The following is a 26,620-nucleotide window of genomic DNA, read 5'->3' as shown; positions in this document are numbered from 1 at the left end:
TAGTTGCACTTGTCCCAACTTTTATCAAATATCTCTGAGAAACTTCATAGTGGCTCACCCCGCCCCTGCCATGTTATTTTGTAGGCAGATACTGTGAAGAACAATGTAAGTGTTATCCACAGTTATGTTCAGTACGTGCATAACATAAATTGATTTTATTAAATTTGCCCAGAGTTATGAAGGACACAAGCAGATTTTTGTCCAAATGCGCCAAGTCTCATTCATAATCCGGATGGAGTGCTGTGGGTTACTCCTCAATAAGCATTGGCCAATAATTTGGCTTAATGGGAAGCCAGGGATGCCAACTTGAATAAAATGTAGGGGGGGCAGGTAAGCCCCACCTCACATAATTGATCACATGATGTGGCATGCACACATCATTTGAATGGCAATGCCCATCAACCTTGGAGGAGCCTGACCCCTTAAAAAAAAGGGGGGGGAGATGAAGGGACCTAGTGCCCTAGGAATTGGCTCCTATGATGGGAAAGGAGGCACTCTCCAGGTTGGTACAGTAGCCAAAAGGACTGACCTCTTCTACCTTGACAAATGGTTGCATCTGGAAGGGTTTATTTCCCATATGCTTTTTATCTACTTCTATTTCTAAGTGATTGCTGCAGTAAAAACATTTTTCTAATGACAAGTGACCTGCTGTCAGTCTCAACTAAACAAAGCTACAAAGCATATGTCATACTCTATTGAGAGAGAGGGAAGGGTGCCCTGGCTTATTTACTCAGGGTCTTTTGGTAGGGCACAAGCCAACCTTTTGCTGCTTTTGGCTTACTGACCTGGCTAGAGGCCTGTGCACTTGCCATGTTAGAAGGGGGCCTCATGGGTGATTGAAGTTAATGCAAGTTTACTCTTTAATGGGAATTTTGTTTTATTTTTGGTAAGTTTTGGATAATATCCAATAGCTGAAAAACATAGTTGGTTTTATTTTCCCTAAACTTGTTTATTTATTTTTTATTTTTTAAAAAAAATACATTGCTTTTTAGTTTAGATAAAAAGGGCTCAGGCGGTGGTATTGAGGTTCTTTTTTAGATACCAAAGAACACAAGTTCCATTTATGTGAAATTCAGGAAAAGGCTTTAAACAAATAAATTACAATAGATTTTGCTTAAAATGGGATTATGTGTTTGGATTAAAAGAAAAAAAATTGTGAACATAAATATCAGTGTAACAGTCTTATTTCCAAAAGATCTTTAAAAGTACCGTATTTTTCGCCCTATAGGATGCACCGTCCCATAAGGCGCACCTAGTTTTTTGGGGGGGAAATAAAGGGAAAAAAATTATTTCCCCCCCAGGCGCGGGGCTGGGGCGGGGGAGGCCCACCGGAGCTTCCCCTGACCCCAGCCCCCAAACAGGCAGCTCTCTGCAAGCCGTGGGAGCCCAGGGCTGGCTCCCGCCGCTTGCGGAGAGGTCCGCGAAGCCTGGACGTGCTGAGCTCAGCGCGCGCAGGCTTCGGCATGCAGGCACCTCTCCGCAAGCAGCGGGAGCGCTCCCCCCGCTTGCGGAGAGGTCCGCGAAGCCTGGACGCGCTGAGTTCAGTGCACCCAGGCTTCCGCATGCAGGCACCTCTCCGCAAGCAGCGGGAGCGCTCCCCCCGCTTGCGGAGAGGTGCGCGAAGCTTGGACGCGCTGAGCTCAGTGCGCCCAGGCTTCCGCATGCAGGCACCTCTCCGCAAGTGGCGGGAGCGCTCCCCCCGCTTGCGGAGAGGTCCGCGAAGCCTGGACGCGCTGAGCTCAGTGCGCCCAGGCTTCTGCATGCAGGCACCTCTCCGCAAGCGGCGGGAGCGCTCCCCCCGCTTGCGGAGAGGTGCCTGCATGCGGAAGCCTGGGCGCACTGAGCGGGAGCGCTCCCCCCGCTTGCGGAGAGGTGCGCAAAGCTTGGACGCGCTGAGCTCAGCGCGCCCAGGCTTCCGCATGCAGGCACCTTTCCGCAAGCAGCGGGAGCGCTCCCCCCACTTGCGGAGAGGTCCGCGAAGCCTGGAGAGCGAGAGGGGTCTGTGCGCACGGACCCCTCTCGCTCTCCAGGCTTCAGCGAAAGCCTGCATTCGCCCCATAGGACGCACACAAATTTCCCCTTCATTTTTTGAGGGGAAAAAGTGCGTCCTATAGGGCGAAAAATACGGTATATTGTAGATTATAATTCTCTTAATTTCATTAATAATTATCCAAAATGGTTGCAGAGTGGAATACAGTCATCACTTGTGGTTATGTTCCCTTTCAGCTAATGGAAAGTTGTCTTTACAGCAGTGAAGATCAGTATCTTTGTGGTTCTGATCTTATTTGGAGTCATATACTAGCAGCATGTTCTTTTTAAATTTGGATTTGGCAGATGCAGCATAATGTCATTGGTCTTGTTTGCAGGTCACATTAAGCCAAACAGTGCAAGTCTGTTGGTACACTGTCAGAAGAAAATTATAGCTGCTTTGCATCTTCTTGGCTCCTGCTGTTGCTACACTGCCAATACCTGAGCCATGGTTTGACTTAGCATTATGTGTGAACCCAAGCTTGTGTTTTGACTCCCCACAAACAGACCACAAGCAGTAAGCCAAAGACAATCTCCCACATTTTGTACAGATTTTGGGGGGGATGTTTTGATAGACAAAGCTATAATAATAATAATTTATTATTTTTACCCCGCCCATCTGGCTGGGCTTCCCCAGCTACTCTGGGCAGCTCCCAACAGAATATTAAAAACGCGATAAAACATCAAACATTAAAAACTTCCCTAAACAGGGTTGCCCTCAGATGTCTTCCAAAAGTCAGATAGCTGTTTATTTCCTTGACATCTGATGGGAGGGCGTTCCAGAGGGCGGGCGCCATTACTGAGAAGGCCCTCAGCCTGGTTCTGTAGGTCATGCTAAGAAACAGATTAATAAGAACCTCCCTGCTCTGCCAACCCACCCCGAGTTCTTACATGAACATAACAATTACATGTGCTCTGCCCGTTTATTTGTAATTTTGTAAGTAGGATTTTATATATTGTTTGTGGTACGTTCAAGCAAATTACAGATACTGAGCCTACATGGAATTTGAAATATTGCTTATTCTAACTGATTTGAAGCTTTCTTCTTATCAACACACACACATTGTGTGTGTGTGAATCTTCAAGGAGAAGGTTTCACTTATTCATTCTAGAAAGAAATAAGTAATACCAGCTAGTTGCCAACACTGGGGCTGGCGTTGTTGGGATCATACCACTAAAGGGGCCCCTCTGTCAGCCTCTTCCTGGTCCTGGTGGTCCTCCTTGCTGTCACTGCTTGTCCATCTGACCAGAGAGAGGTGATAGGTGTAATTGCTTGCCTTGGTCTCTCCCTCTGGATGGTTTTATTGATTGGAGGACAAGTCAACAGGGAGTGGGAAGAGGAGCAAGATGGAGATGGTGCAGGAAACAATAATAGGTATAAAAGGAGAATTTGTGGATGCCGAGATCCAAGTTTGGGGCAACTGCTCTCTCTGTGTATAGCACCCACAGTTATCTATGTTTTCTTTGCAGTGGATTTCCAAAGAAAACAGGCAGAACTGCTAGGATTGCATCTGATGAAGAAATTCAGGGCACAAAAGATGCTGTCATTCAGGACCTGGAAAGAAAGCTTCGCTTCAAAGAAGACTTACTGAACAATGGCCAACCAGTACGTAGCAGTAAGATCTTTATTGACAAAAATCAGTAGAGCCACATATTTGGTTTGGAGACACTTACAGTCGTACCTTGGATCCCGAACGCCTTGCGAGTCGAACATTTCGGCTCCCGAACGCTGCCAACCCAGAAGTGAGTTTTCTGGCTTGCAAACGTTCTTTGGAACCCGAACATCTTGACACGAGTTCCTGCAGCCAATCGGAAGTTACACCTTGGTTTCCAAACGTTTTGGAAGTCGAACAGACTTCTGGAACGGATTCTGTTTGACTTCCGAGGTACCACTGTATTTTGGTTTTAATGTGTAGAATACAGCACATGGAAGGGGGGGGGGGAGCGCAATTGTAAACTGGCAAAATAGACCTTGAAGTAAAGCAGACACTGCATAAGAAGAGAAATAATAGATGTGTAGTCTTACAATGGGTTGGAATCAGAGGTTCCCTTCCTCTGAGAGGAGAGTCTTACTCCAATGAAAATAGCTTTTGAAGCCAACTTACTCTAAAACTTGTTGCTCAGATTAACGGCATGTAAAACTACAGAAGATAGGCTTCCTTTGTGTACTTTATATAAGAGCATTTGCATAGGGGCTATAAGGGTAAAATGTCCCTCCAGTTTTTGTTCAGGGGAAAAATGTGCCCTAGGGCATGGGCGAGTCTCAGAACTGACTCCTGAAATGAAGTTGCTGTTTGCTGTGTTGCCCATCTGCTTACCAGTAACTGATGCTAATTTGTCTTTCTCTTTCCTTTTGTTTAGAAGTTAACCTACGAGGAGAAGATGGCACGTCGACTGCTAGGTGCTGACAGCGCTGCAACCGTATTTAATATTCAAGAGCCGGAAGAAGAACTGGCCGGACAGGTGCGGCTACATAGCTTTGCACTTGCACAGTAAAAAGAGCCATTTTATTTCTCTTGGTTCTCTCTGTGCCTGCTTGTTTGAGGGCTGATTGAAAGCATTGCTTTTTTGCAGTAAAGGGAAATCGTGCCTGACTTGGGTTTTAGGCTTATACCGTGGATTATTGCTGAAGGAGGCATGCTTAATGTCCCCACACCTGATTCATGGCTGCCTGAATGGAGTTTCCTTCTTTACGTGAAGGAAAAATAGACCAAGGTCTAGAGGGTTTAACCAGATTATCAATGTGCATCTTAGCTGCACTTGAATCCCATAATAGCATGCTATCCAGTATGCCCATAATTGAGAGAGCTGTGCTTCTGTTTTAGAAAAGGATTTTGATGCACATTCCAACTCTTGATGATATGGTCATCAAAGGACTCAATGAAATTTATTTTTAATGCCAAAAGTGTGCCGAATAGTTCTTGCCTTAGTCAGCCTCTCCAGTGTGACAGATATTCTAGACATTCTATCATCCACATGAATATGCATAACCGGTGCTTTTTTCTTTTAAAAAAATGTTTTGGGGTACTCTCATTTTGACTGAAGAGAATCACCATTTTATAGTTCAAATTGGGAAAAATAAATGCAGTAAATGGGCCAAAGTACAAAGATTCACAAAATGTTTAGGGGTATGCGTACCCCTAAGTCCCCCCAGAAAAAAGCACTGTGCATAACATTCCACTAACATGGAAAAATGTTTATTTTCTCTGCCATTTTCCCTCTGCCATTAGTCCCTCTGGGGCTTTCTCCCATTTTTTGTATGTGTAGGAAGGAATGGATAGTGCCGTTCTCTTCTTGAAGGTCATAGAAGTGCTCCTGTATGTACTTCAGTAGCCAGTACAATAGGTGAGGGAGACAACCAGTCCTTAAACCAGGATAGCTAACCTTTCGTTCTGTGGGTATTCCTGGACTAGAACTCCCATCGTCCCTGACCATTGCCCATTCTGGGGCTGCTGGGTATTTAAATCCAACACTATCTGAAGAGCCACAGGTTATATCTATGAAGGATACAATAATGAAAAATCCAAGAAAGTCCAAAGCTTTGATTAGGAAGTATACAGAAATCCTTCACCAAAGAAACGTGGATGTAGGCTCATCAGTTAAATTAACTACATGCATAATTTTAAGCGGTGGGGGGGACCTGAAGGTTTTATGGGATGACTAGACTGTGTCTGCTGGAAGAACTATTATGGTTGGGGCAATTGTTTAATCATACAGATGGATGCATGATTCCTCTTACATTGGCAAAACTGTGACATCTGAAGTTAGCCTGAACAAGAGAATAAAATCATGTAAATAAGGGTGATTTAGCCATGAGCAATATTTTAAACAAGACAGAGTGCTTTTTCCTCACAGGATAAGGTGGAAGTGAAATTTTAACATCCTCTCCTTTCTAGCCCCTTCTTTCCTTCTGATCTTTCACTGTCTCAAGATAAACCACGGTCTCTCCATCTTGTCCTCATTTTTGCTTCATCAATAGGTAATCTGCACTTTTGGATACAACCCAGGTCCAGAAGTGAGATGAAAAGTTGGAATAACTTTGAAAAAATTATTTTTAGTTGAACTTGGCAATCTGAAGATGTGGCGCATTCTGATGAGTTTTCTTGGGCTGGAGTTGAGTCTCCTTACTTTTGGTGTCTATCTTCTTTTTCTGCCTTTTGCAGGGAAGTGGCTCTCTCGGTGCTTCTGTAGTGACTCCCAAGGATGCTCAAAAGGTTTCGCTTCTCTTCTTTTTTTTTTTGACTTGCTGTCTGCTGACTTGTTTGTTTTCTGACGTCTTTTCCTTTCCTGACTTTACAAATTTCTGTTTCCATAAATTTATCTTTTTCTTTGTAATGCACAGTTTTTTTAATGTTTGTGGCTAACATTTTAAAGCTTTGCTGTGCTGTGCTGTGCTGTGCTGTATGGCCAGACCTTATTTTATTTATGTGATACATTTATTGGATGGTAGCCACCAAGAGCAAGTTATCCTGCATTAACTTGACATCTAAAGGGATGACTGTCAGTAGCTAATCTGAATGGAAGAATGTAGTGTTGAATTCTACCTGTTGTCTAAATGAATTCCTTGTTGGCATATGTAAGAAGGTATCCAGCTGAATTTCAAAGTATTCTAACATTTCTATTGCATACAACCATCTCCCTCCCTTTCTGAATTTGGCACTTCATGTGGCTTTTATTGAGAAAACAATAAATAATGGGAGGACATGGAATGTGACCACGTGGTAGGTCCTTGCACAATTTCCCAATCTCCAGCTATGCCATAAATTCACTGTTACTATATATAATTCCATTCCCAATGCAGGAAGATCGTAATACTGGATTTACCATACTGCTATTCTATCTGCACAAGCATTCCAATTTGCCCCATGAAATTTTTGGAGATGTGGTGGGAGAAGATGCCCCATTGCACAAATGGAAGTCCTTGTTCTGGGCTTCTGCTGACAAGGCTAGTTAGATGAATCCCACCCAGAGATTCTTATGTTGTACATTCAAGAATACAGTTTTCTACTTTAAATGCAATCCTAATGGATTTTGTGTGTGTGTGTGTGTGTGTGTGTGTGTGTATGGAGAGTGAAGTTAACTAACTGGAAACTTAGCTGAGCTTTTCTTGTTTGGTAGGAATACAAAGTCTCCAGCTTTGAGCAGAGGCTGATCAGTGAGATTGAGTTTCGGCTGGAGAGATCTCCTGTAGAAGAGTCTGATGATGAGGTCGAGCATGGAGAAGAAGACCCGGAGAACAGTGTGGCACCGTATTTTGAGATGAAGCTGAAGCATTACAAAATATTTGAAGGAATGCCAGTCACCTTCACCTGCAGAGTGGCTGGAAACCCAAACCCAAAGGTAAGAGAAAAGAAACTTAATTGGAGGTACACACAAAGCGTCAGTGGACTCTCGGTTGAAGCATAGAGTCATAGAGTTTGATGGGACCCTGATGATCATCTAGTCCAACCCCCTGCATTGCAGGAATTCTCATGTAATTCTACTCAATATTGATCCAGAGCAGAACTCCATTGTATAGTTAGCAGAGTAAAAACTTAAACACGTTGCAGGATTCCCAAAAAAGACCAGAGGCAATTAATATTTCATCCAGCAGAGCTTTACTGCTACTGAAGGCAAATGAGCATAATGGTCACAAATCCAGTACATTCAGGATTGGCATTGTCCATAAGAAATCCAGTTGCAGCAGACTTATCTTAAACGTCTAAGTCTAAAACCTTAACACTAAGCATACCATGTACAAAACACCACAACAGAAGGAAGAGAGGTAGAAAAAGAGAAAGTGAAACTCCTACTTGCTTTACATTTATAGTCAGCATTACCTTGACAAAAACAGATAAGAGAACCAGTTTAAGCCAGCTGTACTCAATTTCTCTGAAGGAATAATGCAAACACCATGAACCCTCTGCTTGTTTCTTTCACACAGAGAAGCTTCCAGAACCCTCTTGAATTAAGTAGAATAGGAAAGATCAGATCAATTCTTTCTGTACTAAGAAATGCAAACTGACAGGAATATGCACCTGTCCCTTACAGAAATTGAACCTGCAACCTTGGCATTACCAGCACCATGCTCTATACAATTTATCTTTTGTTTAAATGTGCTCAGCCGTTCACACAAATGGAGCCTGCGGTCGCCAAATTCCACCCTGTGGCAGCTTTCAGCTCCCAGTGCAGTGGCCATGTAATACCAGAGCTCAGGTTGTATGTGCCTTTCAAGGCTCTTCTCACAACTGGATGGAACTAGAAGGTGTGACCGTTTACCATCTGATATCTCGAGAAGTGCATCCTTGTGGTAAACAAGGCTGTTTGGGGATCCTGTCATGTGGAACTTTGTGGAGCGAAAAGCCCATACAAGGCATCATAGCATTCAATCATGTGGAGTGAGATGTGTTTGCTGAGTACCTAATTAGGCCTATGAATTTGGAGTTTTCTTTCCTACAGGCTCTTGTTGTCATCCGCTTGGTGTCAATAGCAGTGGTCATCTATGCCTAGAATTACAAACCCTGGCAGAAACATAGTGGCCAAGAACTCCCCAGAACCACTACCATGGTTTTTGGAAGTCTCATCTCTCTTCCCATGACAATATATGTTCTGAAACTGGGGCCAATTATTCACCCTGAGTCATTCCAAATGACAGAGCCAAGAATTGTTTGTATCAGAGGAATGCTTTCTTTCTACTCTTCGCATATTTGTTGAGAATGGTTTGCCATGGAGATAGGGAATCTTTTATGCAAAGTCTTGATGTACTCTTGGCTGGCAAAGCCAAACCCATAAAAAGCCTCTCTAAAAGGGCAAGAAGTAGAAGTCACAAATTGGATCACCACTGGGGGTTGTCAGATCAGAGGCTTTGCAGATTTATATATCTGATGAAGATATCAGCATGTATAATTAAACTGACTTAATGACATCACCAGGCTAATTTTATCTTCCCGGTTCCCTGTAATTGCTTAGTCTGTACCCTTTGTCTGAGGTCACTCTGCAACATAATATTTTAGCACACTTGATCAATGAACAAGATCCGTACGTAGTTCTTGTCAGGTCTTGCTCTAAGATTCAGCTCTGGATAACATGTGAATAACCAGTTCTGATGTAAGATTTCTTCCACAAGCATGCATTCAGGAAGTAATTTCAGGAAATGATCTTATGTTTTCCAAATAATACATGTTGGGTACTGAAGGGAACTTAAAAACCAGTTGTGAAAAGAACTCTTCTGAAATTCTGGGAGTTCTTTTTGACCTAATATACATTTCTACTACTATTATAACTATTACATTTATTATGCAGCCACTAGAGGTGATTGTTACAGGAGGCAAAAACTTTTAATCATTATTATGTTTTTAGTTATAAAAATATATATAATTCTGCACAATTTTGAAAGTATGCCCAGTTTTTTTTTATTTTTGAGCATTCAAAATTTTATAATGAGCTACAAAACCTTTTGGAGCAGATGTAACTCTTTCTATCAACAGTTTTATTGTTCACATTCTCAAAAACCGAGATCTTGAAAACTGAGATTTCAAAAAATTGAGACCTTGAAAATCTTGCATTTCAAAATTTGATTTGTGGTTCTGAAATTTAGGTTTCTGTACTTAAAACTTGAGAATTTTTCTCCAAAAATCACTGTAAAAATAGACAAAGGCAACATATATGTGATAATGGTAAATTTCATGGGGGGGGAGACTATGGCTTTGGGGCAGAATTGACATCCTGCATTAATTGTTGCATAGCAGGATTTTAAAAAATAATAATGAAAAAAGCCATATTTTTCTACTTTATAGTTGTGTTAATCTAGGACACCAGGTATTTACTGTATCGCTACTTCCTGGCAAGCCTTCTGATTCTGTAATGAAAGAAGTATGTTATGTTATAAAACAATTACTGGCTCTTACAAGATCAACAGATGTCAGGTAACATTACGAAATCTGAAGTGTACAAGTTCAAACTTATTTTTGAAGCTTTGCTTTTGCTATGTCCTATAGGTTTATAAATGATAACATGCCTTTTTATGTGAAACAGAAAAGTGATGTCAGTGTAGGAGAACACATTAACGAGCCCTTGTTGGCAGCATAGGCATTCTGCAGTCCTGCACACACATGCAGTAGGAAGAGATACAGCTGACTGCTGAGTGAAATTGACGCACGGTACTTCTCAGTGCCAGAGAACCTTACATGGTTGTATGAACTCCCAGGAGCTGGATGGACAGTGATAGACATTCCCTTGATTTTTTTACATAATGATCAAGCATCAGGAAAGGTTAGGATCTGGACAGAATTGGCTGTTGCAATCTATACAGTAATAGCTTTGGGTCATCTCTCCTTTTTGTGCTTTTGGGAATGTAATAATACAGCAAATATTCCTTCCAAGTGATTGAGGTCTCCAGGTGTCTTGAGAGTGAGGATGCTCTCTTAATCCACCTCCTTGCCATGCTTCCTCAAAAAGAACCTTTTAACCAGCAGCTTTCAGGCAAGTTGCCCTGAGATTAAAGATCTTCCTATGAGTTCCTTGCACAAGTCTCTTCTTCATTCATAAATATTGGAAACGGGTAGTCAAGTGTGCCGGCGCCCTTGTAAGCTTACTCATTCAAAGAGGTAACTAATGCTAAGAAGGATGGCTTAGTTTGTCAGGTCTGCTTGTACAACTGGGGGCCACATGTATTTGATGCTGTGGGAAATCCTGCTTCACTTCCCACTACCGATGTGTACTGCTGCTGTATCTGCCTGCAGCCTAAGCGTAACATCATGTCCTTCGATGTGGAGTTATTGAAGAAATCAGTTCTATCCCTACATGAGTATTTATACAAGGCTTGGGATTGGTCCTGAAGTCAAACAAATGTAACTCTGTATACAGCGGCTAAGAGTTTTTTTGGGGGGGTTGTTTGGGGGCCCCTTTCCACCCTTTGTAAATGAAAGTGACCTTTTCTGTCTTCATTTCAGAATTACTGATAACATTTCAAAGTAATTATAAGCAGCACATGTATTCTGCACTGATAAACTAATGCACAGATGTTAGTCTCAGTGCAAACAAATCCTGGGTGGCAATATCTGGTGAGGAAACTGTTAGAGGGAAGGGCAGGAAGGAATGTTCACTGATGAAGATCAAGTCTAAATGTGCATCACCCTTTTTTGGGCAAACTTTTAGTTTCTCTCTGCTGGACAGAAGCTTGGCCTGCCCAGCTGAACAGTTTGCGAGCTGCAAACAAATATCTGTAGGAAAGTAGCTCTCATTTGCCTTCTGGTTATCACAGCATTAGAAGAGTCCTGTTAGTGTGACCTGTGTGTGTTTGTGTTGTACACTCATTTGGGAGGAGAGGGTCATGGCAGTATGTCCTGCTCCAACCCACATACATTTGTTGATTGTCAGAACAGACTCAGCACACACACAAAATGTGTACACAGCCAGGAACCTGCTATAATCAGGATCTCTGATTGTACAGGGGAGATTATATGTGTGTTGTTCGTTCCAGCAGTGTGTTGAATGCAATATAAGAGGGCCTGTCACCAAAATTTGCCTCCCTCACCCACCGCCTTTCAGTGTAAAAACATGGGTCAAATGTACAAGGCTTTGCATTTTTCCATGTGTCGAGTTCAAGAAGCTTAAACCACTCATAATGTCTGATAGATAGGGATGCCTAGATGAAAATGTAAACCAACAAACCTCAGGCATTTCATTTTATAGATGGGTGACACGCCACATAAGCAGGATATAGCAGGAATTCCAGTGTGGAGGAAAGTCACTGTTTACAACCTGCCCCTTTTTAAAAAAAGCAAGGATGAGGTTAAAGTGACTTGAACAAAGTTGCGTGAGATGACATCAGTGCAGTGCTTTTTAAGCCCAGTTTTGACACTGCTGATTCTTGTCCCTCACTTTAGTCACCTGAGAAAGGTAAGGCAAGCATGGGTGTCTGACCAAGTTCAGACTTGTAGCTGTATCCAAGGTAAGGGAATAGGAGCAGGCTGTTAGTTTGTGCCTGCACTTGCCCACCCTCTTTGCCCAGTTTTGGCATTGGTGGCAGCCCTTAACTTTACAGCTCAACTTCTTGCAACAACAAGAGAGAACCACTAGCCTCCTCACACACAACAGTGCAGATCTCCAGATGCCACAAATAGGTGCACCAGGCACTGTTAGACATATGGAGAGCAAGAAACAAAAAGAGAAGGAAAGGCAGGGATTTGTTCCATATTCTTATTGTGCCTTTTGAGGCTTGCTCACGCTATTAGTTCTGATTCCTGTATCTGCCTCATTCATCTCTTACGTCTTGTTTTCTGACACAGATCTATTGGTTCAAAGATGGGAAGCAAATATCTAAAAGGAGCGAGCACTACAGGATGCAAAGAGAACCTGATGGGACCTGCTCTCTCCACACTGCAGCTTCCGCCCTGGATGATGATGGGAATTACACTATCATGGCTGCCAACCCTCAGGTAAACCAAGTCTTGACTTAGGAGTAAGCATACTCCTGGGCACAGATCTCAAAAGCATCCACAACCTGACTTTCGGTTACCTTAACTGATGGGTCATGTCATTTGGGGGTCAGATGATACTTAAAGCATCCATGTTCATCTCACACCAATAGGGCGGGACCAGTAGATGTTGCCAAGTTGCGAACACATTTCCTCCAGGGGATTATTAAAAAGAAGGAGGTTTTTCTGTCGTGACCTGATTCTGAGCAACTGCCATCTAGGCGGTGTTCTTGTGCAACCTTAATGCACCCCATGTTGAAGATGATTGAGCTCTGAACAGTCATGCATACTTTACCCCTGATACTTTGTGATGGCCACCTGCCAGGGCTCCATGTCACCTGAGGGAAGGGGGTTTCTGGCTGACACAGGTGTTTCCCCCAGTTCAGGCCACCTTGACTAGTTCTACAAAGTTGAATTACAAATTCCCCCTGAAACCTCTTAATGGTAGTGCAGGTTATTGGCTTCTGAACATGTGGTTGTTAAAATCAGAGACCATACAGGTTTATGAAACAAGTAAATCATTTACTAAGAGTTTACTAAGATGGAAAAAGTATGGAGTTTTAAGAAAAACTATATAGTGCAAATGTTACCGAAAACCAGTATATTCCCTTTTGAGCAAAATAAAGTAGATTAAAATGCCATCCACTTCCCTTGAACTTAATCAGTCCCTCACCTCACCAGACTCACTGATGAAGCTTACTCTTGAGTAGCAGTCTTTTCTTCTTTGTCCTTCTTGCCACCTTTCTTCTCTTGGCTTGTAAAGCTTTTTGTTATCACAATGAGATCGACTTTGATCTAAATGTTTCTAGCCTGGCTACCTGCATAGATGGATTCCCCTTGCCGATCACAGGCTCCACACAACTGGCTATAGGAAGTCGTGGAGCCCCTCAGCCGAGATATATGCCAAACTCCTTTTCTGTAATGAAATTCCCTCTTCCCAGTTGAGCCCCAGGGGCAATGTGGAGCTTCACAAATTAGCCCATGAGTACCCAAATGACAAGAAAGAGATGCATTCCCATATAACAGTCCAGGGCAACAAAGGAGCTACGGAGGTAATTATATGTTATGAGAAAACTGGGGCACCTGCCAATAGTGGCAACACCATAATGAAACTTACCCCTTGTCCTGATGTCCTCTTGGGTGTTTCCATATACCCCACCAGGCTAGCCAATGGTGTGGAGTGGTAAACAAACAAAGACATTAGGTAAGCTCTACTGCCTGTTTCAGAAAGAGAAGGGGTCAGCTTAACAGAGGGCAGCAGGATAAGCCGTACTCTTTTAGTAAAAGTTAGAACACAAGTGCCTTGTGTGATTGCCAAGGGAAATAATGCGCCTCTTAACCTGTGTTGCCCCTTGGGAACCTTGGGTCAACAAATGCCACGCTGTTTAGGTAAAAGATTTCAGAAGCAAGGTTGAAAACCTGCTTGTCAACTAATGTGACTGCCAGAGCGGAATCCTCCAGAAGGAAAGTAGGCCCTTAACTGTTGGCACAGCAGTCTCACTGGGAGGTTGTTTCATGACAGCCTGAGACCAAAGAAGTGGTGTTACTTGCATCTCCAGTAGGCTAGAGAGAGCAGGGGTAGCCAATGCAGTGCCCTCCATATAGTGTTGTACTCCTGCTCCCATCAGCCCCAGCCAGCATGACTAGTAGTGAGGCATGCCCACTTGTTACTGTTGCTGCTTTGTTTTAAATGCATTTGTTGTTCTTTTGTTTTTAGCTGCTTCTAATGATTTTATGTGCAAATAGTGGTTCAGAAGGTGAATAATAATAATAATAATAATAATAATAATAATAATAATAATAGGAATTGTGATCCTGCAGTGTCTGGAGGGGCACTGCATTGACCATCCCTGAGGTAGAGGAATTTTTTTATGGTACATTTATTACCACCCTTGAGTGTATTAAAGCAGGGGTGGGAAACATGGGGCTCTCTCAGGTATCGTTGAACTACAGTTCCTATCACCCCTGAGAGTTGGCCATGGTGGCTGGGGTTGATAGGAGTTGGGATTCTAGAAAGACCTTCAGGGGCACAAGGTCCTCATCTGTCAAGCTTCAGGGAATTGGCTTCCTCCCCACCCCCTTGGCAGTAGATAAACAGAACAAAGGAAAGGGAGTCTTCTTACCAGTTAGAAACTTGAATAACCACAGCGAGAGAACAAAGAACACCTCTCCTTGAAATAGCGGCACTCCCAATTAAATGCACTCCCCTCTCCATCCCTATTAAGCTACGTTACTCCTATGTCTTGTGATCTGGGCTTGGAGCTACTATGTTTTCTCTTCTGCCACTTTCTGAGCTCTCTGGGACTTTGGGGAAGAGGGGTGGCTACTATCCAGAGACTATGAATCTGTTAACTCTTTCTCTTCTAGTGTTTCTTTTGCTAGCTGTTCCCCATCCAGTATTTCCCAGCTTCTGCCTTCTGAACTATGCCCCTCTGCAAACCACTGTTCCAAATCTACACTGTCCTTCTCCAGGGAAGAATCGGGATCTGGAGGAGGGGGTGACTCCCACCATTCTTCCTCAGCGCAGCTCTCCTCAGCACGGTCCCTGACATCATCCCTGGTTTAAAGCAACAACAGCCTGACCCAGTGCATAATTACTATTTGTAAGGCCATCCAACTGAGTGTGGGTTGTTCTCAGGCAAGGAATGGCAGCTGAAGTGTGCTTACTGGCACATCCTTTTCCAGACACCTACTTTGTTCCCTCCCTCTTCTAGATTGCAATCTTAAGAGTCAAAAGAATAAAATATATTTGGTGTAGCACCAAAGATCTTTCCAAACCCAAATTGCAAGTAGGATTACATTTTAAAATAATGAGCTCTATCACTAAAGCACAGCTTATCCTCTTTGAGAGTGTTGTAGTCTGTTATGAACGTTGCTAGGCTACTTAACCATAATGGTTCTGTTGCTGAAAGGCTTGAGAGCCACCACTGTCCCCCCCCCACACACACACACCCCTTTTGTGTAAAATACATAGGACTTGGTTTGGTATCACAAATATTAGAAAACCATGAAACATAAATGTTGAGTCTACATAAAATCACTGCTCTGAACATATATAACATTTCCTATTATGCATGTAGACACTACAGTAGTAATTTCTGAGCTCTGTTAGGGCACACTGCATTGCTGACAGAAATTGTGCCAGTTCAGACATAAGACTAAGCTATGTTATAGCATTGCATGCACAAGACTTGAGTTCATCCCCCTCTCTTTCTCTGGTGCAGCCACGAGGAGGATATTGGAAGCTTCCACTTTTAAACTAAGAAGTGTTCTTGGTTATGTCTTAACTTGGGGAAACTTTGATTAGGTTAAGCTCTGGTTAATTTAATCAAAACAAAAAAAAATTCCTTCCAGTAGCACCTTAAAGACCAACTAAGTTAGTTCTTGGTATGAGCTTTCGTGTGCATGCACACTTCTTCAGATACACACTTCTTGGTATCTGAAGAAGTGTGCATGCACACGAAAGCTCATACCAAGAACTAACTTAGTTGGTTTTTAAGGTGCTACTGGAAGGAATTTTTTTTGTTTTGACTATGGCAGACCAACACGGCTACCTATCTGTAACTTAATTTAATCAATTCAGGATGAAACCATGGTTCATGATCCTGACTCGTTTACTAGCCAAAGTTTAAACTAACCAGAGTTTATATAAGTTCTGACATAACAAGAAGCATCATTTAGTTTAAAAGTAGAAGTGAAGAATTGAGAGGACAGGATAGTTTGTGAGCCTAAGGCTCTCTCATATAACACCACCAAACCATAGTTTTGTGATATATCCCCAAAGGCCCATGGATAAAATAAAAACCCCTGTAAGATCCAAATATCTGTCCACAAATGAAGCAGACTGCTGCATCTCTCTCCAATCCAGTGTTGTGACCTTGCCTGCTTCCCATCTGCCTCTTCTGTGAGTGGATGGTTTTGCCACATCTCTGCATAGGGACTTATAGGAACATTCAGACATAGCAGTTCTTTGCATCTCTGCACTACTGTAGCTTTCCCTCCACCTAATCAGGTGGCATTGGAACGCTGGTGGCACTGTGGTCTAAACCACAGAGCCTAGGGCTTGCCGATCAGAAGGTCAGCAGTTCTAATCCCTGCAATGGGGTGAGCTCCCGTTGCTCAGTCCCTGCTCCTGCCAACCTAGCAGTTCAAAGGCACGTCAAAGTGCAAGTAGATAAAGGGGTACCGCTCCGACGGGAAGGTAAACGGCATTTCCTTGCGCTGCTCTGGTTTCGCCAGAAGCAGCTTAGTCATGCTGCCCACATGACCCAGAAAAAACTGTCTGCAGACAAACACCGGCTCCTTCGGCCTGTAAAGCGAGATGAGCGCACAACCCCAGAGTCGTCTGCAACTGGACTTAACTGTCAGGGGTCCTTTACTTAATCAGGAGGCATATCCAGGACAGGGTCTCATGTGGACACACAGGCGATACACCCATCTGAAAGGGATGCTGGAGAAAGAGTCCAGTTAAGGAACAAGCCATTTCCAAATCCAATTGCCACAGAGACACGTGAACCTTAAGTCAATGCAGGGTGGTTGTTTTTTACCACTGAATGTTTGAGTGTGCATGCACTCAGGGATAAGGTGTGGACTGGAACATAGCATGGAATATACAGAAGGAAACAATAGGCTTAGAGACACTTTTGTAGAGTGTTTCCTAGTGCAGCAAGTTTTTTTTAAAAAAAACAATAATCTTTATTTACCCTAATAATCTAGCCAGAGATCTTGGCTTACAGTCCCGTGAGCATTCTAGGTATGCATGGCTCTATTATGTGTGCCCCAGAGTGCTTGTCTTCTCCTCCACTCCCCCCTTTCCTAAATAGCAGTCCTCCTCCTTTGCATGTGAAATTACTTCTCAGGATCTGCAGAGTTGTTGATAAAATGGGTTAGGGATACAGTGGCGGTGCATGTTTTGAGATGCATCATTTTGTGCTTGTGGATGGGCCTGCTTTTGTGGATCATGGCCACTCTGTCAACTGTGCCGAATTCTTACCTGTTATTATCTGAGTGTTCAGAACAATCTCTGGGGTGCTCAAGATTTATGGGGGTAGCATTATTCTGTGAAGGTCACCAGGCATCTTTTGATTATTTAAGTACTAGTCATTACCATAAGCAACAACTGAAGCAGTGCTTTCCTTAAAAAAAAATTAAATTAAAAATGTTCTGCTTATATTCCTCTTTGGCTGAAGGACAAAGGGGTGCTTGATTTATGTATTTATTTTGGGAAATGATCAGCGGACTCTCTGGATGTGAATCTGGAAGTTTATTTATTATGCAACGAAGACAAGCATTTGCTTGGTTCATCTAGTCATTTTATATTCTCTCGTCACGGTATAATTTCCAAATAAACACAATTACGTCTCCTGGCCTTAGCATAGTTCCAGTATGCTTTTAACAGTGCATTAGAGACTAAAGGCAGCAGTGGATCGGCGCATGAGCTTTTCACACCAGAAGATGTAGATTCCAACTGCGTAGCGTCATCACCCAATGGAAATACGCCATGCTTTGTAATCCTAAACAATAATGGAAGTATGCCTGTAGGCCTCAAAGCTAGCACAGATGCACTTAATGCATCCATATAAGAGGGTGTTTGAGTGAAGATTTAAGTAGGTTGGTAATGAGCTGGCCAGCTTAATCTTTTCAAAAGTAGTTGTGAAAAGATACCTTTGAATAGTGCAACCTAGCCTTCCCCAATCTTGCCCCCTTCAGATGATGATGGATTTCCACTCCCATGACCCCAGGCAGCATAGCCAGTGGCCAGGTATGTAGTCCATCATCTGTCAGAAGGCACCGCACTACACATGACTTAAAAACAGCCATTTTAATTTCTCTTCCTTTAGCTCCTTCTGCAACAACATCATGTAGCATGGAAACACCCTATGAAGAATTAAGTGAGACAGTGTGCTCCCTGAGCAGCAGTTGCCTTTTATCAGGACAAGGGATGCTTTGCAATCTTACGGGGTTTGAGTGTGGATTGCACCCTGGGTGAAGATAGTAAATTTAAAAGAAGCAAGTGTACTCGTCTCTTGATAGTTAAGACTAATTTATAGAGATGACCGAAGGAGAGATGTTTTCTGTGCACTGTAAAAACTTCACTTAAGAACTCATTCCCAGGCCATGGGCAGTAATTTGGTTATTTAGATTGTCCAGGATGATGGGAACATGGGCTTCAACTTTTAGTTTGCTCTCACTGATCATTGCTTGGGTTCCAGTAGTCCACTGACTTAACTGTTTGTGGGCTTGCTAAGTCGCCAACATGAACAAGATTCAAATGCACATAATTTCAGCTTGCTTACAATTCTGTTCATGCTTGTTGCCTTTTGTTACTCATATGAATGCAGTCTCAAGTCAGACACGACTAAACAACTAAACAACAACAATAACAACAAAAGCCTGAAGCACCACAGAGAAAGTCCTCTCTCTTATGGTCACCCATTTCACAGAACAGGCTTCTACTTTTGCCTCACAACTTACAGGGGAAAATGGTGGAGTTGAGTAGGTAACAGAGAATAATGCTCTCTCTGTTGCAGAGTTTTTAGACAGACATCAACTGCAGGCAAGGACCTGATAATCCTAAATACAATCCAGAAGATAATTATGTGTGCTTAAGTCCCACTGGATTTTAGCCAGATTCAAGTACACATAATTGTGTGCTGGCTTGAAGCCTGCATTTGCAAAATGTATTACGGCTTTTAAAAAGTTGTTGTAGAATTGTTAGTCCAATGCAGCTCCAGGGAAAACACAAGCGCAGTGATATCATGATTACAAAGACCCAACTTTCTTCTTTGAACGAGCTTTATGGTGCAGCAACATATTGAGGGCCACAAGTTCCCAACCCTTGTCTTGTTAGTTTTTCAGCTTCTCCAGACCTAGGATTCACCTCTTAACTCCAGTTTGCAAACTGGGCCCACTCTTAATTTTTTTTACTACATGTGGCTGACACACTCTGTTATCCTCACCAAAAGACTAATTACACATTTCAAATACTTATAAGAAGACAGTAAAGTCTTTTTTTGAAAAACAAACCAACCCTTTGCTGGTTTAACTTTACATTTTGTGTCCTTTTAGGGAGGAGAACACATTGATAAAGGGCTAAGAGACTGTGCTACAAATTTGGAAATCCCTTTATTCAGATATCCTTTCTCTTACTATGAACTTGGGGTGCTGTATTTATTTAGTACCCTTCTTTTAAATGTTTTTCCTCCTTTGTATTTCAATGGGATTTAAAAAAAACAACATATTTATACTGTCTCATAACCTAAAAGTTATCGGGGTGGCTTACAGTAACTGACTTGCCTTCTCACCTAGAAATATGGGGAATAATAATACAGGCATACCTTACAGGGGTGTTGATCCCAGGGCACGGTGCGGAGGGAAGATGATGCAGCTGCCTTGAGAAATCTGAGTGAGTCTGATTGCATGCCCAAATGCCATAAACTCGCCCCATCAGGACGGCTCAGTGAAACCAAAACCTCTGACATTTTGTGGAATAAATTAAGCCACAACTTTTATTACAGATGTCAGTGAGTTTGGCATGGCATTGGGCTAGCCACCCTCACTTCCAGCCCACCTGCTGGAGGGATACCAGGGGTCAAGGCAGTATCTGGGATTGATCCATAACATACATAAAGTGGGTGCAAACACCACCACCCCAGTCTTGCTGCGTGGGTGAATGCTGTTGCCCCAAAGCACCTTCCCCGGCATCCCTTTAACGGGACACTACCTTGGAGGGAGAAGCAGAGGCTCCCACTCAAGCAGTCATTTTGAATTCCAGCAGCTGGCAGGAGAGGGGAACTTGTCAGAAGCAAGATCCACAGCAGTTACAGATAGGTAGCCGTGTTGGTCTGCCATAGTCAAAACAAAAAAAAATTCCTTCCAGTAGCACCTTAAAGACCAACTAAGTTAGTTCTTGGTATGAGCTTTCGTGTGCATGCACACTTCTTCAGATCCACAGCAGTACGGCAGGTGGTGATAGGTGAGTCACCAGGCTGCAAGTGCCACATCACCCCTGGAGAGGGTGAGCAGATACTCTGGTCAGTGCCTAAAGGGGAGAATGCCCTGGATGCTGCAGCATGAGTTCCATGATGGAAGAAAGACGCAGGTCATAAATGTACAAAATAAATAAAACTAATGTATATGAAGTCCTTTAAATACTCAAAGGTGCTCTTAAAATGTTAAGTATCAGAAGGAGAAGGAGAAGAAGTAGTGGTTGTGGTGGTGGTGTAATTGTCACAGCCTTCCTCATGCTTTGGAAAACAAATTCCTTGTTGTTCAAGCACATAAGAATACATGCCAGAAATATTTATTGCTCTTTCCATTCAGCTTTCTGGTTCTACCTCTTAGATTTTTTTATTTTTTTTGGGGGGGGGGAGGGAGAGATATTTGTACAAGCAAACAATAGCTGACTGGCTACAGGCTCTTTCTGTGTTTGTACAGCTGGTTTTGTATGCTTTTGGTGTGACTTTGAAATCCCAGGGGTGTGTGACTTAATGTGTTACTTTGTTATAAGTTACATATTAACTCGCCATGCCTGGTTTTCCCCAGAATGTAAAAACGTCCCATATGCAAACACAAATTTTTCAGTGCAATAGCCGTAGTAATTTACTAACAGAATAATAACAGCCGGGTGACAATGTAGATTGGGCCGAGACGGAAAAGACAAGTAAGTAAATAGCAGCTGTGATGGTGAAGAGGAAGGATCCGCCTGGGGCAATCCTGCCCAACAGCCAGACAAAGCTTGGACAAAGCCGGACAAAGCTTGGAGCTGCCATTGGTGATTGCTGTAGACATTGCTGCACATTCTCTGTGCCTTTATTCTATAGAGTCCTTGGGTTCTCTTGCCCTTCTGTAGATTAACCCGTGGCATCCTCTGCTCTTCTATAATGTCCTTGGTGGCATCTAGCTCTCTGCTCTCTTTCATGCACACACCAGCTGTGGGAAATACAGGATTCTCTCCAGTGGAAGCAATTGGGGCAACTGCGTAACACTTGGTGTAGTCTTCAATGTTAATTAATATTGACAGCATGTTTTGTTTTGTTTTTTTCAAATGTATAACATCTGTATTTTTCTTCCATTGCTTGATAGGGCAGGGTAAGCTGTACAGGAAGGCTGATGGTCCAAGCTGTCAACCAGAGAGGACGTAGTCCCCGGACACCTCCTAGTCAGCCGCATGTCAGAAGGTACCAAAGGCATATGCACATCTTTCCCAAGAGTTCTAACATGAGTCCTTTTGGGTTCCAGTACAGAAATAAATGTTTATTTCTGGTAATGCTTGCTTTGATTCCCAACACTCTTGACACAGTTAACAGTTCGTCATAGGAAATTCTGTATTAGATGCCTAAAATGTTCAACCTAATCCTGATTCTAGGTGCCGCTGAACTGTGTGGTAAAATAGTTAAAATGTTAAATATATGAAATGGAGACTGCAAGGGAAATTTGCAGAACACCCTAGGTGCATGTCTCGGGCTAGGGTTCCGTGGTTTGGGTGCACTACTAAAAAGGCCTTTTCTCTTGTAGTCAACTGCTGTACCTCAGAAAGTATACCTTAGTTTCCCGGCAGATTTGTATGCAAGAGAAAGCACTGCTTAAAATACTTGGGTCCAAAGCCATTTAATGGCTGAAGGTTAAATTCCTTATCAACACATTGAAAAAAACCAACCACTACTGGGTCCATTTTGAAGAGACCTGATTCCCACATAATGTTGTCAAGCCCCAAAAACACAGGCTTCTGGGTCGGAGATCCCAGCCGCATGACTCTTCCCCATTTACTTTGCTGCTGTACTGCACTAAGTCCAAGTTCGGCTTAGCATGTCATCCAAAACAGAGTTCCTAGTTTGGCTCTCTCTCAAGACTGACCACTAGCTGTAACAAAACTTTGTCTCATGGTTTACAGCTCTTTGCTTACCCAGAAGCACTAAACCACATGCCTAGGTCTAGATGACATGCCAAGCTAAACAATGGCTTGGCGCAGTGCAGCACAGCAACAGAACAATCGGGGGAGCAGTCTGTGTAATCACTTAGCATGGCATTGGCCTGGTCTACACATCACACTAAGCCAAAGCAATGTATGTTAGAGGTTGCTTCAGGCTTTATGCAGTCCCTGGGTTTCACTGGTGTTTGCTATGATAAACATACAAAATTAGAAGCAAAGATGCACAATCCCTATACAATATGCATGTGGACCCAGGAAAACCCTGGTGGAACTCAGTTGCTACATCAGGACAACTTTAAGCAGCAATTAGCAGCCTTGTCCTGATGTTCACAAGAAAAAGCTTTCTGTTGCTGGGGGAATGCAAAGTAAAAAAAAATGGTGGAGTTGTCTGGCAGTTTGCTGTAAGGAATTGAGATCTGGTTTCCTTTAAACTCTTTGCCACTGCTGTGTGTGATCTGCAGAAACTAGTTAAGAGTGTGCATGCACACTTCCATGTTTTCAAACATTGCAAAGATGAAGAAAAATGTAGAAGTGTATGATAAGAGAAAGGCAAGAGGAAAAATCAAGAAAAACTAAAAGTAGTGATCCAGCCAAATATAAGAAAACGTTTGAGCTACACCCTTTGTCAGAAAATGATTAAGCGTGTCCTTGAATCTCTCTCACTAAAATAAATTACACATGATAAATTTAGCAGCATAATGTCCAATTTAGGTATGTGGGGTGTGTGTGTGTTTTCAAACTATTTGGTCCACCAGTGAGAGATTGATTTAAATGCACAATCCCACAGTCTCTTATTGATTTTCTTGTATGGGTGTGTGTAATATATCCAAAATTAATTGAAACATGATGGTGTTGCTAACATCTGGCACTTCATATATTTTCAAGCTTCTGTCAGCACTCAGTTTTGGATGTGTGCGTAACAGAGCAAACCTTATGTGACTCATAAATAGGGAGCAATTTGAATTTATGTTCTAGTAGGCATGCAGAGGTTGCCTTTTGCTCCCTTGCATCTTACTCATTTTATTGACCAGTATTGTGGTAGAGAGCCTTCTCTTCCCCCTGCCCCAAAGTTCTTCTGAAAGCCAAGAATTTGCTTAGGGTACATAAGAAAAATTCCTCTCATTTTAGTCCAATTCGAAGTCTACTTTAAAATTAATGAAAGTTTAGGGGAGGGGTGTTGATGGTCACAGGTGAGGGAACATATGTGTGGAATCTAGTCCATCATTTTGGTCATATTTACTTTTATCTTAAAAGTATGTGCATTGTAGAGGGTTTAGGAATAATGTCAATAATGAAAAACCTCTTAACCTAAGGCTACAGTTAGGGCAGAGCCTGGGAACAAAAATGAATGTGTTCTGTCTATATATATTTTTGCAGACCTCGATCTCGATCAAGGGATAGTGGAGATGAAAATGAACCAATCCAGGAGCGTTTCTTCCGACCTCATTTCCTGCAGGCCCCGGGAGATCTGATAGTTCAAGAAGGAAAACTTTGCAGAATGGACTGCAAGGTACATTTTTAATTTAATTTTAACATTTATAGGTCATATTCAACTGGATTTTATTATCATCATATACTTCTTTTTTGTCAAATACATGGGGTTGGTTGAAATGGTGAGTCCAATAGGCATATTTCACTTATGGAGAGTTGACTCCCATATACTTGTGTTGTAGCTGGATTCATGATCAGATCACTTCGTAACTCCATAGGCTGGTTTCTAGTTCAGCTTTTTAAAGCCAGTTTTATTTCTTTCTCCAGCAGATACTGAAATTTATTAAGGCAGAGATTCATAATGTTTTATGAAATGTTATCACATGAAAAATGACATTGTAAAAGTTAACAGTAAACACCGCTCTGGTAATGGATTTTTATGTGTGCTCCCTCTAGTGGTTTTGAATGCATGGGTTTCCAAAATAGAGCCAAAGGCTGCAATCCTGTACTTTTTATGCACTTACCAAGAAGTAAAACTAGCTGAAGAGTAGACATGCATTGTTGTAACAAAGCGAGCAGGAAGGACAGAAATATTCCAGGAGCACACCAAAAGTAATCTACACTTGTGCTCCTATTTCTAGCTAGCCTATCAAACAGATGCCACCAGATATTCACCCTTTATATTACTTGACCTGTGAAATGAAATATGAGAATTTTGCATCTAGTTAGGAAGGAATATGATGATTTATGAATTTATCCTACCATATTTGGAGTGGGCAAGCTTAAAACCTAAGTAAATAAATGGCCAGATGTAGTTGGATGTCCCATTCTGATGCCTCCTTGTGAAATGTACAAATGTCTGCTTGCAAAGCTGTCATGCTACCGTGTTTTGCATTATATCAGTGCAACTATCAGATTGCCTCGCTGAAGCCACATGCCCAGGTGAAGGCCGTAATTCTCCTGGTCGATACCTGAACCAACGTTGAGTTCTGAATTGAGATACATCTGCACAGAGAGGAAAATATAATGCATATTCATCTGTAACATTCAGTTTTCATTCCTCCTTTGAACCCAGAGATGAGGAGCCTCAAGCCATGGGATCCAAATGTGGCCCTCTAATATATTATTTTATTTGTATCCCGTCCATCTGACTGGGTTGCCCCAGTCACTCTTGGGCAGTTTCCCTCTAAGCTTTCCATCTAGTCATTAGGACTTTCCCTTGGCTTCGCCTCTTCCCCAAGACACATCCTTCATTGGCCTTACTCCACCCCCTCCTCCAGTGCTTTTCCCTGGCTGGAATATGTCCTTGAAATGAGATGCCTCTTGCTTGCCTAGGTCTGCTTTTGAAGCATCCCTGAGCTTTTCATGACATTGTCGCTAAAACAACATTTTATAAGCAGTAAGTATTATTAATGATGCACATCTTTCAACAAGCTGTGGTTTGTTCAAAGCATTCTGAATATGTAGTATAAGAAGTGATGAATGTATAGCTGAAATGGAATTTGAAGTTCAGTGATAAATTTCCCGACACATTCCTTCTTTCCTTTGCTTTTCTCAATACTTGGCTCCATGCGGCTGTTATGGAGAGAAAGGGATGTTGAAAGGATTGCTCCTCTTGGTAATCAAGGGCAAAAGTGTAAGGAGTTGACTGATCACATGTGAAAGTGTTTCATTCTGTGTGTCATGATACCTAATACTGTTATGGAATGTATATTAGAAATACACTTTGCCAATGAAGGCAGGAGGTGCTTGGAAATCCTCCCCCGCCCCCCCCCAAAAAAAAGTGGTGATGGGTTTTGATCCATTTATGGCCTTGAAGGTTAGGGAGAAATAAAAACAAGAGGTAATGTATGTAAACAGGAGGGGTCCCTCCCCCTCAGGAGTGACTCTGGGCCTTCACACTGGATACTCATGAAACAAATGCTTGTATTTTTTTCTATTGTCTCTCCATGCTATTGTCCCGCTGATGTTTCCTCTGTGTTCCATTTTAAGGTCAGTGGCTTACCAACACCAGATATCAGCTGGCAAGTCAATGGAAGAGTTATACGTTCTGACAGCTCCCACAAAATGCTTGTACGGGAGAATGGCGTACACTCCCTGATCATAGAGCCTGTCACAGCAAGGGATGCTGGCATCTATACATGTGTTGCCACCAATCGAGCTGGTCAGAACACTTTCAGCTTGGAACTGATCGTTGCAGGTAACATCTCCACACCTTGCCTCCTGCCTAGCTGTACAAGACTTAATTTATTCTGGCATGCCTGAGCCCCCCAAGAATTCAGAGTTTGCTTTCTGCTGTACTCTTTTTGAAGATGCATTTGGCCTCTTTGGCAATAAATCATCTTCCTTTTGGGGGTTTTAAGGATTTGGGCATAATCAATATTTTTCCCAGAGAGATCTTCTCAGTGGTGGGGTGGGAATTAAGAAGCTCACATTTGGGGAGATGGGGGATATGTGGCTGCCATGAAATAGTGGTTTTGAGAGGGGATGGCTTTCTTAAGGCCACTCTGGTCACTCTTAGACTATTGTTTAATGAGCATTTAGCCGCATTTGTTTGTGGAGAGGTTAGATGACATCTGCTATTTAATGAGCATTAACTCTGATCTGTCTTTGGGGAGATCAGACCATGTTATATCATTATCCTGCAATTTCCAGTGCATTTTGCAGTCACTTTATCAGGAAAAGTCTGATCTTTTGGGAAAATGGGTTTGTTGCCCAAGAGCTCCAAACCAGCTTTATTTAAGCAGCCTGAATTTTCTGGGATGATTGAATC

At 42.5% G+C, this 26,620-nt stretch overlaps 1 protein-coding gene and 2 long non-coding RNA genes across 19 annotated transcripts in view; 1 reads left to right on the top strand and 2 right to left on the bottom strand.

The window, feature by feature from the left end:
- The window catches only part of PALLD (palladin, cytoskeletal associated protein), a 216,413-nt gene that overhangs the window by 183,199 nt on the left and 6,594 nt on the right, over positions 1-26,620 (top strand). For 10 of the 17 annotated variants that reach the window (XM_083755336.1, XM_083755345.1, XM_083755352.1 and 7 more), the window contains 8 exons: positions 3,499-3,634; positions 4,390-4,491; positions 6,192-6,242; positions 7,147-7,368; positions 12,297-12,446; positions 21,570-21,664; positions 23,794-23,926; positions 25,840-26,047. In XM_083755336.1, the coding sequence (XP_083611462.1) occupies positions 3,499-3,634; positions 4,390-4,491; positions 6,192-6,242; positions 7,147-7,368; positions 12,297-12,446; positions 21,570-21,664; positions 23,794-23,926; positions 25,840-26,047 (1,097 nt within the window). The remainder of the gene's footprint in view (positions 1-3,498; positions 3,635-4,389; positions 4,492-6,191; positions 6,243-7,146; positions 7,369-12,296; positions 12,447-21,569; positions 21,665-23,793; positions 23,927-25,839; positions 26,048-26,620) is intronic. The other 7 variants (XM_083755346.1, XM_083755350.1, XM_083755339.1 and 4 more) reach the window with 1 other exon arrangement.
- Positions 7,603-14,228, bottom strand: LOC310852603. Its single transcript, XR_014568310.1, has 2 exons — positions 13,603-14,228; positions 7,603-7,967 (listed from the first exon to the last, which is right to left on the bottom strand). It is a non-coding gene; the product is annotated as an uncharacterized lncRNA (long non-coding RNA).
- On the bottom strand, positions 23,921-25,137 carry LOC310852550. Its single transcript, XR_014568251.1, has 2 exons — positions 24,782-25,137; positions 23,921-24,539 (listed from the first exon to the last, which is right to left on the bottom strand). It is a non-coding gene; the product is annotated as an uncharacterized lncRNA (long non-coding RNA).

The sequence above is a fragment of the Podarcis gaigeae genome (genome assembly GCF_964106915.1).
Source record: "Podarcis gaigeae genome assembly, chromosome: 9".
NCBI lineage: Eukaryota > Metazoa > Chordata > Lepidosauria > Squamata > Lacertidae > Podarcis > Podarcis gaigeae.
The sequence above is the reverse complement of the archived record's forward strand: the minus strand, read 5'-3'. Positions and strand labels throughout refer to the sequence as shown.